We start from the raw sequence: 13,526 nt of genomic DNA on the forward strand, positions 1-13,526 counted from the left end.
TTGTTGGGATGACTGACGCGGACGACAACCCCCGTTCCTACCTTCATGGAGCCTAGTATCCAGATGACTCTGATAAAAGATGGCAGACCAACCTATTCCAGTTGGAAAGATAATTGACATTTTATTTTTATTTCCTGGAACCCCAAATTAGCATCAGTATTTCTTTAGTCTTTCATTCTAGAAACTTCCTTCTTACTTTACGTCACTCAGTCCGGTCCCTGCTCCCCCAGTCTATCCCATACATTCCATTCCACTCCATGCAGGTCCCATCTGTTCTGGGACTTTCCCAGCCTGCACACTGTTGAAGAGGGAGGCAAAGGGAAACCTGCAACCTATGAACACCCTACCACATGCCAGCCCGCCCCTGTGCTCAGTCAAAGCTGAAGCAACTCATTAATCCTCCCAACAATTCTCAGAAGTAGGCATTCGAGTTCTCCCTACGGGCGAGGACAGAGAAGCTCGGAGAGAAGTAAACAGGAGAGAGGAATGGATCGGTAGCAGAACTTGGCTTCAAAACTGGAACTGACCCAGAGGCCCGAGCACATCGAGGATCCTGATCAAGCAGCCTGCATAGAAGAAGCTGTGGGTCAAATACTACAGTCCCCTACACGTTTAGTCATTTACTGGCTATGTGGGCTCATGTGCAGCACCTAACAGCTTTGAGTCCAAGCCTCAATGTCATCTTCTGTACACACTGAGATAGGAATTGCTACAAGGATTTGCCACTCCCAGCACGTGCTGGGCCCTAGCGATCATGACAATGCTGACGATTGCCTCACTAAGGTCAGAAGAAAGAAGTTAATCATTTGGACTTACACTGAGACTTTTCCTCTAGACAGCTGCAAATGCCCACTCACAGCAGCAGCCTTGAGACAGACAGCCCATGCCCCAGGACAGCCCTGGCTTGCAAAGATTCAGATTAGTTTTACTTAGCAAGTCAGAAATTTTTTTTAAAGAGATGTTTCCTCCATAAATGCATTTGGTGCTGGTTTGCTCAAACATGTCTTTGGAAAAAAAAAAAATGTTAAAGCTTAAGATGAAGAAACCAGGAGAGACAGGACAGGCAAGCTGATCACCACAGTATTCTGTGTTTCCCATAAGCAGACACTGGTTTATAGGTAACCCATGACCCTTGAGAAAAGTAGGCGTTATCCTCCCACAATCCAATGACCTAAGCATTTGACTACTAGAGGAAGTGATCTGAGAAGTAAAGGACCCAAATCCAGTTTAAAAGATAGATTAGTTCTACAATAGTTCAATGTAATTATTATTTATTTAGACATCCCACAGGTGCCATGACTGCGTAATTCTATATTCTGCTGTGGGCTCAGGAAATGGCCGGGGTTTAATGCGGTTTAAATAAGCCCTAACAATTTCCCATGTGGTCTGCCCACCCCCATCTGTCCTTTCTCTAGACATCTTAAACTGTTTCTCAAGCATGACCACACAACACACTCCCAGGAGGAAGGCAGGGGGAGAGCTTTGTGCATCCGTTTACAAATAAGGCAGGTGAAGCCCATAGAGAACTGGTGACTTCTCTGAAGACTGCACAACTGTTCAGAATTGAACAGCATGGTGGCACTGGAACCCACATACTGAACTGGCACCAAGGGGCCGTGGCTGAAGGAGGCGGGCTCTGGGCAGCAGGGGGTGCTGGGCAGGATAGGGCAGGAAGGCCCGCACTACCCCACGCACGTGAATGTTGTCTTGGGATTACCACACTGTCCTGCTGCCCACCTGTTAGTTCTCCGAGATCCCGGAAATCTCATTCAGACATTTCCAAAGGTGGGAAGATGGCCACCACTGTGCCCTCTGCTCAGTACCCACAGTGTACCTCCCACTCCCAGGGTGCGTATGAGGATTTCCTTCGCCCCTCCTTTTATATTTATGCAACTACTCTATATTCATCCAAGTTTCTGGTTTTTCTATTAACAACTCTGTAATGGTCCCCAAATATTAGAATTAAAGGTAGCTATCAGTCTTGAGCTGTACACACTTGAAATCCTGTGAACCCAAGAATAAGACTTAATTCCGTGAAGAACAAAAGCAACATTCCACTGAATTACCAGCAGTCACATCTATAATAAGTCTGAGCATTTTTTAAAAAATATCATACCTCTGATTGGCATATATCTGGGGATTCTTTTAAAACATTCTTTTGGCCTCGGTCAACGATGCCTCAAGTTTACAAGCAACACCTGCTAGCTGCAATTTCGTAAGGGACTGCTTGCTCCTCCTTCTACTCCTCGAGGACACTAGCCCCTCCCCAATTCACTCAGATGGGAGCGAGAGACCACACCCACCTTTGCCCAAACATCAGTGTTGACTTGGTCTCAGCCTCATTGAAGACAGAGGGAGAACAGCAAATAACAATGGTGGTTCTACAGTTCCCACCCAGAGAGTCCTGAAGAATCCGAGTCATCTTGCTGTCCCGGTATGGCACGTGTGTTTTCTATTTAGGAAAAAAAAAAAGTATTGGCTATTACAGCCATTGTCCATTCACAGAGAAAACACAAGCAAGTTAGCGATGGGGACACTGGGCTTAGAAACATGTGTAAAATAAGAATTTGTTGCCCAGCCTTTGGATTTGGCCAACGTTTAGAGTGCCCAGTCCAGTCTGGGACCTGGGTCATAGGAAATTAGCATCACCATTCATACATTTTAATGGACTAGATCTCCCAGCAAGTAGGATGTCTACAGCCAGGATTCCCTCTGCTCCTTTCCAAAGAAAAACAAACTAATCTCTGGGGTATGTGGCAAAGAGAGGACACAGACCCAAATAGTGACTTCTCATAATATCATTTAATAGAGGGGGATAGGATCACTTACTGTCCCTTCTGCCAAGGCAGAGATCACATTTCCAAGAGCAGACAAAGATTTATTGATATTTTTAGCTTCATCGAGAACAGCCCCCTCGGCACCGGTCTTGCTGACCTACCAGAGAGAAGAGAAAGCAGTGAGCTGCACAGGACAGCAAAAGCACAGAGTAGAAAATTCCAATTCACAGGAGGGCGCAGGGCTGGGGATTGAGGGAGGCGGATGTGAATCCTCCTGGAACGCAAGAAAAAATAAAAGTAAGTAAGAATCATGTTGATCAAACCTCCCCTTGTGCCTGAGGCTGGGGATTTGTTCTGTCTTGTTGTCATTTTCCTCTCAATTAGGTTTTAGGGGAATGGCTGAAATGCTTCCAGTGGTGGAGCTGCAGATGCTTCCCTGGGGGACATCCATCTAGGGAAACCAGGCTCCAAGAGTGCTGTCACTACCGAAAGGCTGGGGCCCTGCCAGCCTGAGCCACGGCCTCCTTGCCGGAGAGAGCCCAGGGGCAAGCGTGATGCGAAAACACTGTCCTGGCCACGATGAATGGACATTTTGGGGAAGTGTACCTTATGAGCTCCACCTTCAGGCAAAGGACAAGAGGTGGTGGGGGCTTGTCCAGACTCTCTGTTCCCTGCCTTACTGACTCTGCTAGCAAGGAAAAAGGGAATGACCATCCAAAAGGAAAGATACTTGGGGGCATCACAAAGTCAAGAAAGTGTATATTACATTGTGGACTTGTCTCTTCTCTGCAGCCAGGGGAACCACGTACGGTTCCTCCTCTGCTGTGTTATTCCTGGCAATTTGCTACTGACAGTCTCTGCTCTAGGTAGAGAGCAGTTTACAGATGCTAAGGAGAAAGGGAAGCCAACATGCTCCCCGGCCCAGCTGGCTGGACAAACAATGCAGCCCGCTCTGAAGACAGGACGGCAGGGAACTGACCACAAACTGCACCAAGACTGACGGTCATGAGGGATAAAGGAGAGACTCTGAGGGATAGAAACAAATGCATGTGCAGGGGGGCAGTGTTTTCAAACACGATAGATACTCATCTCTCTGAGAATTGGGTGTGTATAGACACCACTGCAGAGAGAGAAATAATACAGCTGACGGGTCACCCATAACAGCCTATTCACACGGGGTGGTTTAAGGTGCTTTCCTATCTGAGCATCTGAACTCCACAAAATATGCAAGACAGGTACAACTGCCTTCCATTTCCACAGACAAGGAAACTTTGAGCTCCAGAGATGTCAAACTGCCAGCCGAAGGCAAGAGAACCATTTAGGGGAGTTGGGGATTAAAGCCCAGAGTTCGTTCTAATAGATCACACTGACTGACACATTCATGTGGACACATCTAGGGCAAAGGAAGACAGATGGGAGTGAAAGAAACAAGGTACAGGACCGCAACTTGAAAATGCCCCACAAATATCATAAGCAATAACCACTGACACTGTGCAGAGGACAGGCCTCCACACTCAACTGGCAGCATTGAGCTGTTTCCAGCCCCAAATACTCCCTCTGTGCTCAGAAGGGAAAGAGAGCAAACTCGGGAAGAACAAGGGGGCCACTGGGCTCTTTCTCCAGACCCACACAGCTGTTGCGGCAGCAAAGCACAGCCTGATTGCCAACGTTCAGTCTAGAACTAAACGATGCTGCTCCGTCTTCCTATTCTGGTGCATGTCTATTTCATTAAAGTTACAAGGTTGTACACCAGTAAAATTTTAGATTCCCAACCAGATAATCTTCCAGGAACATCCACATGACTGCGCTCATGGCTTTACAGATGTGTACAGGAGAACATTTCAAGTAGCCATTACTTACATGGATGTTAGTGGCCATAATGTGGCGTATAGCAACCCAGCGGTGGGGTGCAGTAAGTGGGGATCAACTGCACAGCTCAGGAGACTGGCCGAGCCTCAGGGCTGGCCCTTGGGGACAGTCAGCACTGTCAGCGATGACGGAGGCCACATGGTATTGTGCACAGGGACTTGCTCTATGAGGTCGCCCGAGGGGAGCAGTGCCCCCAGGCAGGGTGTGGCAGCTTCCTCTGGCAGTGTGCTATGGAGGTGAGGCTAGGAGGGAACAGGTAGAAGGTTCTGGGGAGCCTGTTTGGTCTAGAGTATGACCTCAGCCAGTGCCTAGGAGAGCATGGGACAGATGCCAAAAGAGAGCCCTGACAAAACCAGAGAGAGAAGGGAGAGGGCTTTGGGCCACACCCCTGGCTACCCGCCTGGTGTATGGCCTGAAGGAAGTGGGAGGCTGCCCACGAGGCCCTGTCAGACCACACCCATTGCAGAGAGAAGCAGAGAATGCAGGGACAGCCCCAGGTTTCAGATCTTCTATCAGCAAACAAACGTGCAGGGGCAGGACTGCCACGGTCCAATGGCAAAGTCCGTTTTTGGCCTATTTGAATCTGGTGCAACACGGGGATCTTCCCTTTCCACAGAAGGTCATGTCCCTCCGCCATGTGCAAAACTGCCTCTACCGGGCTAAGCACACACGAGCACTTGCCTAATGTCATCAATTGGGGCCTATTAAGCATAAATCCGAGCTGGCATTCAAAGCACCTCCTGTGACTTCAGGACCAGAAAAGAGAGCAGGGAAACGAAGGTGAAATTTAATAGCAGTTTGGCACAATACCAGAAACTTTAAAAGCTCTTTAAAACCAGGGAATAGAAAGGGTATAAAAATTATACCATTGCACACTGAAGCAAATAACAGGGAAAATTATAGATAATACAAATAAGGAACCAATTACCTTTTCGCTCCCAGCCAAATCAACTAGATAAAGCTTCCCACTGAGCTTTTTTTCGGTCTCTACATTCTCTTGTTTAATATTAATCAGGAAGATACTGTGACTTCTAGAGCTGTGTTCATTCATGTCTGAAAAGGAAAATAGTTTACTGCTCTGCAAAGAATAAGAAGTTTAGGTAGCAAGCCTCTCATTTAAAAAGCACAACAAATCATGCTCAACAGCTCCATTTTTTAAAGTCCAGCCAATTTTGGGGCGCCTGGGTGGCTCAGTTGGTTAAGTGACTGCCTTCGGCTCGGGTCATGATCCTGGAGTCCCAGGATCGAGTCCCACATCGGGCTCCTTGCTCGGCGGGGAGTCTGCTTCTCCCTCTGACCCTCTTCCCCCTCGTGCTCTCTCTCTCAAATAAATAAATAAAAATCTTTTAAAAATAAATAAATAAATAAAGTCCAGCCAATTTTAAAAAGTATCTGAGACCACGGTTTCTTTTAAAAAGACAAGAGAGATTTAAAGTATCTTCACATGGCAAAGAAATTAAGAATCTTAGTGGATGGTTCAAGAGAACAGATTCTCTAGCTTTGCCTGAAGCCCCCATGGACCCTCGGCCTCACAGAGCTCACAGCTGGAGCACCTGGGTGGCTCAGTAGGTTAAGCATCGGCCTTCAGCTCAGGTCATGATCTCAGGTTCCTGCAATCCAGCCCCGTGTCAGGCTCCCTGCTCCGAGGGGAGTCTGCTTCTCCTTCTCCCTCTGCCACCCCCTTGCTTGTGCTCTCACACTCGTGCTCTCTCCCTCAAATAAATACAATCTTTAAAAAAAAAAAAAGAAAGAACAAAGAGCTCACAGCTTCCTCCCCCCTCACCTTTAGTCCCTCAGCCTTTGTCATCGCGGTTAGGACCCAGTGTATTCCGTCTTCGTCATGTGTGTAAGCCTTGCCTTATCCGTAATATCACAAGCTTTCTTAAGGAAGGATTATGACCTTAAGATTTAAGACTTTTTTTCCTTAGAGTTCTATAACCCATACTAGGCACGTAGAAGTTCTCAAAGATTAAATATGCTTCATTAGTACTGAGTACTAGAAATAGAAATCTTTTTGGGGGCGCCTGGGTGGCTCAGTCGGTTAAGCATCTGCCTTCGGCTCAGGTCATGGTCCGAGGGTCCTGGGATCGAGCCCCACATCGGGCTCCCTACTCAGAGGGAAGCCTGCTTCTCCCTCTCCCACTCCCCCTGCTTGTGTTCCTGCTCTCGCTATCTCCTTCTCTGTCAAATAAATAAATGAAATCTTAAAAAAAAAAAAATAGAAATAGAAATCATTTTGGACCCTGGTCTCTTTAACTAGGCAAGCAGAGATTCCAGGGATAGTCTTCTTCAACCCCCACTAGCAATCATTTCTTAAAACCAATTTTTCAGGCACCCTTGTCCAAGATGGCTGAAGACTAATACTGGACCTCAAGATCATGAGTTGGGGTACAGGACTCAAAGAGGAATATCAGTCTCTTATCTGGTATGTGGAAAACAACAAGAATGCAGACAATGATTGATTCCAACCGGAATCCAACAAGGAAGGGACTCAGTGTTTTGGAAAATGCTGGTGCATCCATGACCTCCTGAACTATGAGTCTGACATGAAGTTTGACATTCCTATCACATATCCTGCTACGGCGCCAAAAATTACAGCCCCTGAACTCAATGGAAAAACAGCAAAGATGTATAAGGGGTGGCAAAATATGCCTGACCGAGCCCTTTAAGCCTTTGTGGGCCAGGAACGTGCCCAAGTTTGGACTAGCTCATCTCATGGCTCTGGGGCTGACTCCATGGCTGGTAGTGGAAATTCCCAATCTGATTCAGAAAGGTGTGTGATCCAGTGTAAAGAGAAATGCAACCAATGAAGGATCAAGCCACTGAGGCAAGACAGAAGGGCCTCTGATAGGCTATGTTCCTGTTTTCTGTGCATCACTCTTAATCATCCAACTACTTCCCCACCCCTTCACCCATAACTGTTACTAAGTAGCTGCTTCAGGCATTGCTGAAAAAATAAACAACAGTATTGCTACTGAATTTCTAAGACTACAGACGGAGGGGAAAGACTGGGGCTCTGGAAAACCAAAAAGCAATTTATATCTCTTCCCTTCCCCAGGTGGAGCAACGAGAATTCCAGGAAGGATAGGAGGTGCCGAAAGGAGGTACATAATCTTTTTGGTTTCTGGAGATAACTTGTGAATAAAAGCTGCTTCCTCTGGTGGCCCCCCAAAAAAATCTTTCCAGAATATATGGGGGAAAAAGTTAAAGATTCCACAAAAATTATGTAGGAATTAATAAATGAATTCAGCAAAGTTGCAGGATACAAAAGCAATATGTAAAAATCAGTTGCATTTCTATATACTAACAATAAACAATCTGAAACGAAAATAATTCCATTTAAAATATAACAAAAAGAGATACACCTGGGTGGCTCAGTCTGTTAAACATCCAACTCTTGATTTTGGCTCAGGCCATGATCTCAGGGTCATAAGATCGAGCCTGGCGTCAGTCTCCATACTGGGCATGGAGCCTGCTTGGGATTCTCTCTCTGCCCCCACCCCGACTCACGCACTCTCTCCCTCTCTCTCTCTAAAATAAATAAAATAAAATAAAATATCAACAAAAAGGGTAAGATACTTAGGAACAGACTTAACCAAGGAAGTAAAAGACATGTACATTAAAAACTACAAAATGAGGGGTGCCTAGCTGGCTCAGTCAGTAGAATATGTGACTCTTGATCTCAGGGTTATAAGTTCAAGCCCCATGTTGGGTGTAGAGATTACTTAAAAAATAAATAAATAAAATCCTCTAAAAAATTTTAAAAGAATAAAAACTACAAAATGTAAGAAGACACCTATAAATTGAAAGACATTCCTTGTCTATGGATCAGAAGACTTCACATCGTGAAAATGGCAATACTACCAAAAGCGATCTAGAGATTTAATGCAATCAGTATCAAGATCCTAGTCATGTTTTTCTGCAGAAATAGAAAAGTCCATCCTAAAATTCATAAGGAATCTCAAGGAACCCCGAATAGACAAAACAATCTTGAAAAAGAACAACATTGGAGGTCTCACACTTACTGATTCCAAAACTTACTACAGAGCTACAATAATGAGACAGTGTGGCATTGGCATAATGGCAAACATAGAGAGGGACAAATGAGAGCCCAGAAATAAACCCTCACATAAAATGGTAAAATAATTTTCAACAAGAGTGTCAAGACCATTTGATGGGAAAACAAGTCTCTTTACCAAATTGAAAACTGTATATCCCCATGCAAAAACAATGAAGTTGGACTCTTACCTAGGCCATATACTAACTCAAAAGCAATCAAAAACCTAAATGTAAAAGCTAAAACAATAAAACCTAGAAGAAAACATAGGGGGAAAACGTCATAACATTGGATTTGGCAATGATTTCTTGGAAATAATACCAAAACCACAAGCAACAACAGTAAAAAACAGATATATTGGACTTTATCAAAATTAAAAACTTTTATGCATGAAAGGACAGCATCAACAGAATGAAAAGGCAACCCACAGAATGAGAGAAAATATTCACAAATCGTATATCTGATAAGGAATTGAGATCCAGAAAATACAAAGAACTCCTATAAATCAACAAGAAAAAAAAAAACAATTATAAAATGAGCAAAGGACCTGAACAGACATTTCTTCAGACAACCTACAAATGGCCAATAAGCACATGAAAAAATGCCAAACATCACTAGTCATTAGTGAAATGCAAATCGAAACCACCATGACATAACACTTCACACCCATTAGTATGGCTGTTAAAAACAAAAATAGAAACTTCTGCATCGGCAAGGATGTGGAGAAATTGGAACTCTCGCGCACTCTTGTTGGTGGGAATGTAAAATTGCGTGCAACTACAATGGAAAACAATGTGGCAGTTCCTAAAAAAATTAAAAGTAGAGTTGACATATGATCCAGCAATTCCACCTCTGTATATATACCCAAAAGAAGAGAAAACAGAAACTTCTACAGATATGTATACATCCATGTTCATAGCAGCATTATTCACAATAGCCAGAAGGTGGGAGCAACACAAGTATCCACATGTCTATCTGTGAATGAGTGAACAAACAATGTAATATATACCTACAACAGAATATTATTCAGCATTTTTAAAAAGAAAGGAAATTCTGACATATGCTACAACATGAAGACATTATGCTATGTGAAACAAGCCAGTCACAAGAGGACTTGTACCCCTCCACTTCTATGAGGTATACCTAGAGTTGTCCAATTCACTGGAATACAAAGTAGTATAGCGGTTACCAGGGAAGTATGGGGAGGTATTGTTCAATGGGCCGGGGTTTAACTTTGGGGTTATTAAATTCTGGAAATAGACAGTGGTGATGGCACAACATTATGAGTGGACTTAATGCCACTGAATTATACCCTTAAAAATGGTTAAAATGGTAAGTTCTGTTATGCCTAATTTTAAAAACCACCTTACCAGAATGATAAGAAAAATAATTAATGTTCTGCACCTACAGTTCTGAACCGAGGGGCCAAGATGGATTGTCAAGTATGCCAAGAATAATTCACAACTAACAATAGCTTAAAAATTCAAATAAATAACTTCTTCATAAATGAGAGATGCTATTACTATAAGAATATCAGTCTTACGTTCTTTCAAGTGTATGTAAAAGCAGAAGAGAAAGACGTGGAATTTAACCTACACTGTATACATTAGTCTAGGCTCAACTGTGAAATCTGCCGCATGTGTGAATATCCTCTGATAGGATGTCAGAGGTACAGAAAAGGTAGAGAATTATGGTACTGGGTGACAGAATCACAGAGCCTTGGGTGGAAGAGACTTAGGCTAGACCAGTCAACCAACCAATGCTTCCATCTCTTGTATACCCTACAGGGAATCCTCCCCCTCCAGGTAGCCGGCTTTCCTTGGGGCAGCTATCAGGAGCAGAGTTCTTGTGGTCGGTCAAAACCTGCCTCCTGGTAGCTTCGACAATCTTGGGTGGCCTACCCATGCAGTTCATACAAAGCAAACCGACTTTCTTAATGTCAGCACCTTGAACATGTTAAGAAATATATTACACTGTCCCTATGTTCTCCTCAGAGTTTTTCTTTCTTCCAAGCTAGAAATCCCTAGTTCTCTCAACTCCTCCTACGAACTCCCTCTGATTTGTCCATACCCCTCAGAATGAGACAGCCAGCCCAAAGATGGGGGACCGGAACCTCTGCTGCTCTAACATAGGACCTGCTTCCCAGAGACGTGCATGCACACCAAGGAAGGAACTGCAAGGTAAACAAGCTGGCCTGAATGTGTTTGTTATTAACATGGCATAGGAAGGTTTTCAATAAAGCTCCCAGCTCCACTTCCTGAGCTCCTCCTTGCTTTTCTTTTCCTTTTCTAAACAGGGTAGAAATCTACTGGGGTTTCTTTCCACACATATGACTGGCATATAAAATGTATTGGCTTGCATTTTTTTTTTAACCTGAACAATAACGTGGTTATTTAGAAGCTGACTTTTAACCCCCTTTCCTTGGTTGATTTGGTGGTTTTCCCCAGTGTCCAGATGTAGGGGGCTACCAGGGCCCAGCGAGCCTCACCCAGTATTCCCGAGAGTTCCCTGAACGGCAGAAGGCATGCTTCCCACGACCTGCTGAGATACTCTCGTCCTGCACACTCCTGTGTGCTTGCTTCCGAGCCACTGCTTCATAACTGCCTTCCCCGGCATTGTTTGCTTGGGACCTCATTACCCACCCCTCCCAGTGGGTGAGCAGACATTCATATCCCAAGTGACAGGGGAGGAAACACCACCCCATGCTTACTTGTGACAGCCACGTGTCGGTTTGCTTTGCCTTCATCTATCACATCCATGACCTCCTCGGGGCTTGACACAAACCGCTCGGTACACCCCTGGAAAAGAGTCAGATCAGGTTAACCATTAGAAACTAGAAAGCTGGGGTGCCTGGGTGGCTCAGTTGTTAAGCATCTGCCTTCGGCTCAGGTCATGATCCCAGGGTCCTGGGATCAAGCCCCGCATCGGGCTCCCTGCTCCACAGGAAGCCTGCTTCTCCCTCTCCCACTCCCCCTGCTTGTGTTCCCTCCCTCACTGTGTCTCTCTCTGTCAAATAAATAAATAAAATCTTTAAAACAAACAAACTGGTATCTTCTTCCTACTGTTCTATAAGATTCTGTAATAGACAATGCATGATATTACACTTTTATTAAGACCTGTAGAATTATGGGTGCCTGGGTCGCTCAGTTGGTTAAGCGACTGCCTTCGGGTCAGGTCATGATCCTGGAGTCCCGGGATCGAGTCCCACATCGGGCTTCCTGCTCAGCAGGGAGTCTGCTTCTCCCTCTGACCCACTTCCCTCTCGTGCTTTCTATTTCTCATTCTCTCTCTCTCTCAAATAAATAAAATCTTTAAAAAAAAAAAAGACCTGTAGAATTAAATAACATGAGGAGTAGCCCTAATGTAAACTATGGATTTTAGTTAGTAATTATGTATCAATATTGGTTCATTAGTTATAACAAATGTACTACACAGATGCATGATAGTAATAATAAGGGATTGGGGGTGGTAGATGAGAACTGTCTGTACTTTCTGCTCAATTTTTCTGTAAACCTAAAACTGATCTAAAAATTGGTTATTAAAAATAAAAAAAAAAAACAAAACTGGAAAGCAACTCTATTTGAAGACAGCTAAACATTCTCCCATTTCTCCAAAGGCTGCCATGTTGGTCCAACAGCTCTTCCTCCTGGCTTATGGCTTGAGTTCTACATCAAAGAGAAGTTTGAGCAAACCCTAGGAAACCCAGAAGTAAACCATAAAAGAAATGCCAGCTTTTCCCTAGATTTTTAAGTACCTGTGCATACTCAACAGCAGTAGAAACAGAAAATAAAGAACACCAGTGACAGAAAAAGAAATGGATGAAATTTTGCCTTGCCTTTCATGCTAGCCACCAACTTTAATTAGACACTTTGAAGTTCTCAGCATAATGCTATGATAGGCTTGCTCTCACTACAAAGTATACACAATTATCTCCACTGGCAAAGCCTCTACATGTGACTAATAAATACTTGTTCACTTCTCCACTTACCTCATATGATTAGACATCTGTGATATATTCACACAGGGATACGACTGAAGAAATCAAATGTCTGTTTTTTAACCAGATGGATATTAAATATAAGGAACATGATGAAACACCTACATACACTCTATAGGGAATATTCGGGGCATATCTGGTAACCATTATGATGACAGTGACAGGAGAGAAGTCAATTGCATCATCAAGGCTTCCTCATACCTTTACGTACGGGACTCTGTTTTTATCTTCATGGACAGCCAAGTTCGTCTTGGACACTGCAAATAATGACGACATGCAGAGGAGAAAAGAAAAGTTAAAGATTCTGTCTTGAAGGAAAAAGAGACATTGTTACCGAAGATAGGCAAATCTAATCTCTTTGCCATACACAAGTTTAAGCCTTGGCTAAGAATAAGCAGATAGTGTAAAGGCAATAAAACATCTCTATAAACTTTCATTAATTCCTTAAGCAGAAGAGCTGTGAATCACTTCAACCTCCCTAGACCTTAGTTAAAGAACAAATAGAGGACAAGCATTCAGGTTACTCACCATCGAGTAAGTCCCTGATTTTGTCCAAGTAGATCTCAAAATAGGAAACCTAGTTAAGAACAAATTGAGTTTGAAACAGAAATGCCATGCTGTATTTGAAAAATATCATTATTAGACCTCATAAAAGTCTTCGTCATGCACAGTTAAGAAGGGCAAGAAGAAGGGCAGAAAGCTGGATCCAGAGGCCTGCAGCACAGAGCCCCAGCCGACTCTCCTGTGCTCTCCTGCTTCCTGCTACGTCAGCCTGCTCTGCGGGCCCCCGCCGGGCTGGGCCACCCCCCACGCTGTACAGCCCCTG

General features: G+C 44.1%; 1 protein-coding gene across 3 annotated transcripts in view; it reads right to left on the minus strand.

Annotated features, from left to right (window-relative positions):
* KIF5C (kinesin family member 5C) overlaps positions 1-13,526 on the minus strand; it is a 147,674-nt gene that overhangs the window by 68,334 nt on the left and 65,814 nt on the right. For all 3 annotated transcript variants that reach the window (XM_025856125.2, XM_073884202.1, XM_073884198.1), the window contains exons 5-10: positions 13,229-13,277; positions 12,902-12,957; positions 11,414-11,501; positions 5,575-5,699; positions 2,830-2,934; positions 2,304-2,452 (exon numbers count right to left, since the gene is read on the minus strand). In XM_025856125.2, the coding sequence (XP_025711910.1) occupies positions 2,304-2,452; positions 2,830-2,934; positions 5,575-5,699; positions 11,414-11,501; positions 12,902-12,957; positions 13,229-13,277 (572 nt within the window). The remainder of the gene's footprint in view (positions 1-2,303; positions 2,453-2,829; positions 2,935-5,574; positions 5,700-11,413; positions 11,502-12,901; positions 12,958-13,228; positions 13,278-13,526) is intronic.

The sequence above is a fragment of the Callorhinus ursinus genome, unplaced genomic scaffold (genome assembly GCF_003265705.2).
Source record: "Callorhinus ursinus isolate GAN/ISIS: 27379988/994484 unplaced genomic scaffold, GSC_fseal_2.0 scaffold2, whole genome shotgun sequence".
Classification (NCBI taxonomy): domain Eukaryota; kingdom Metazoa; phylum Chordata; class Mammalia; order Carnivora; family Otariidae; genus Callorhinus; species Callorhinus ursinus.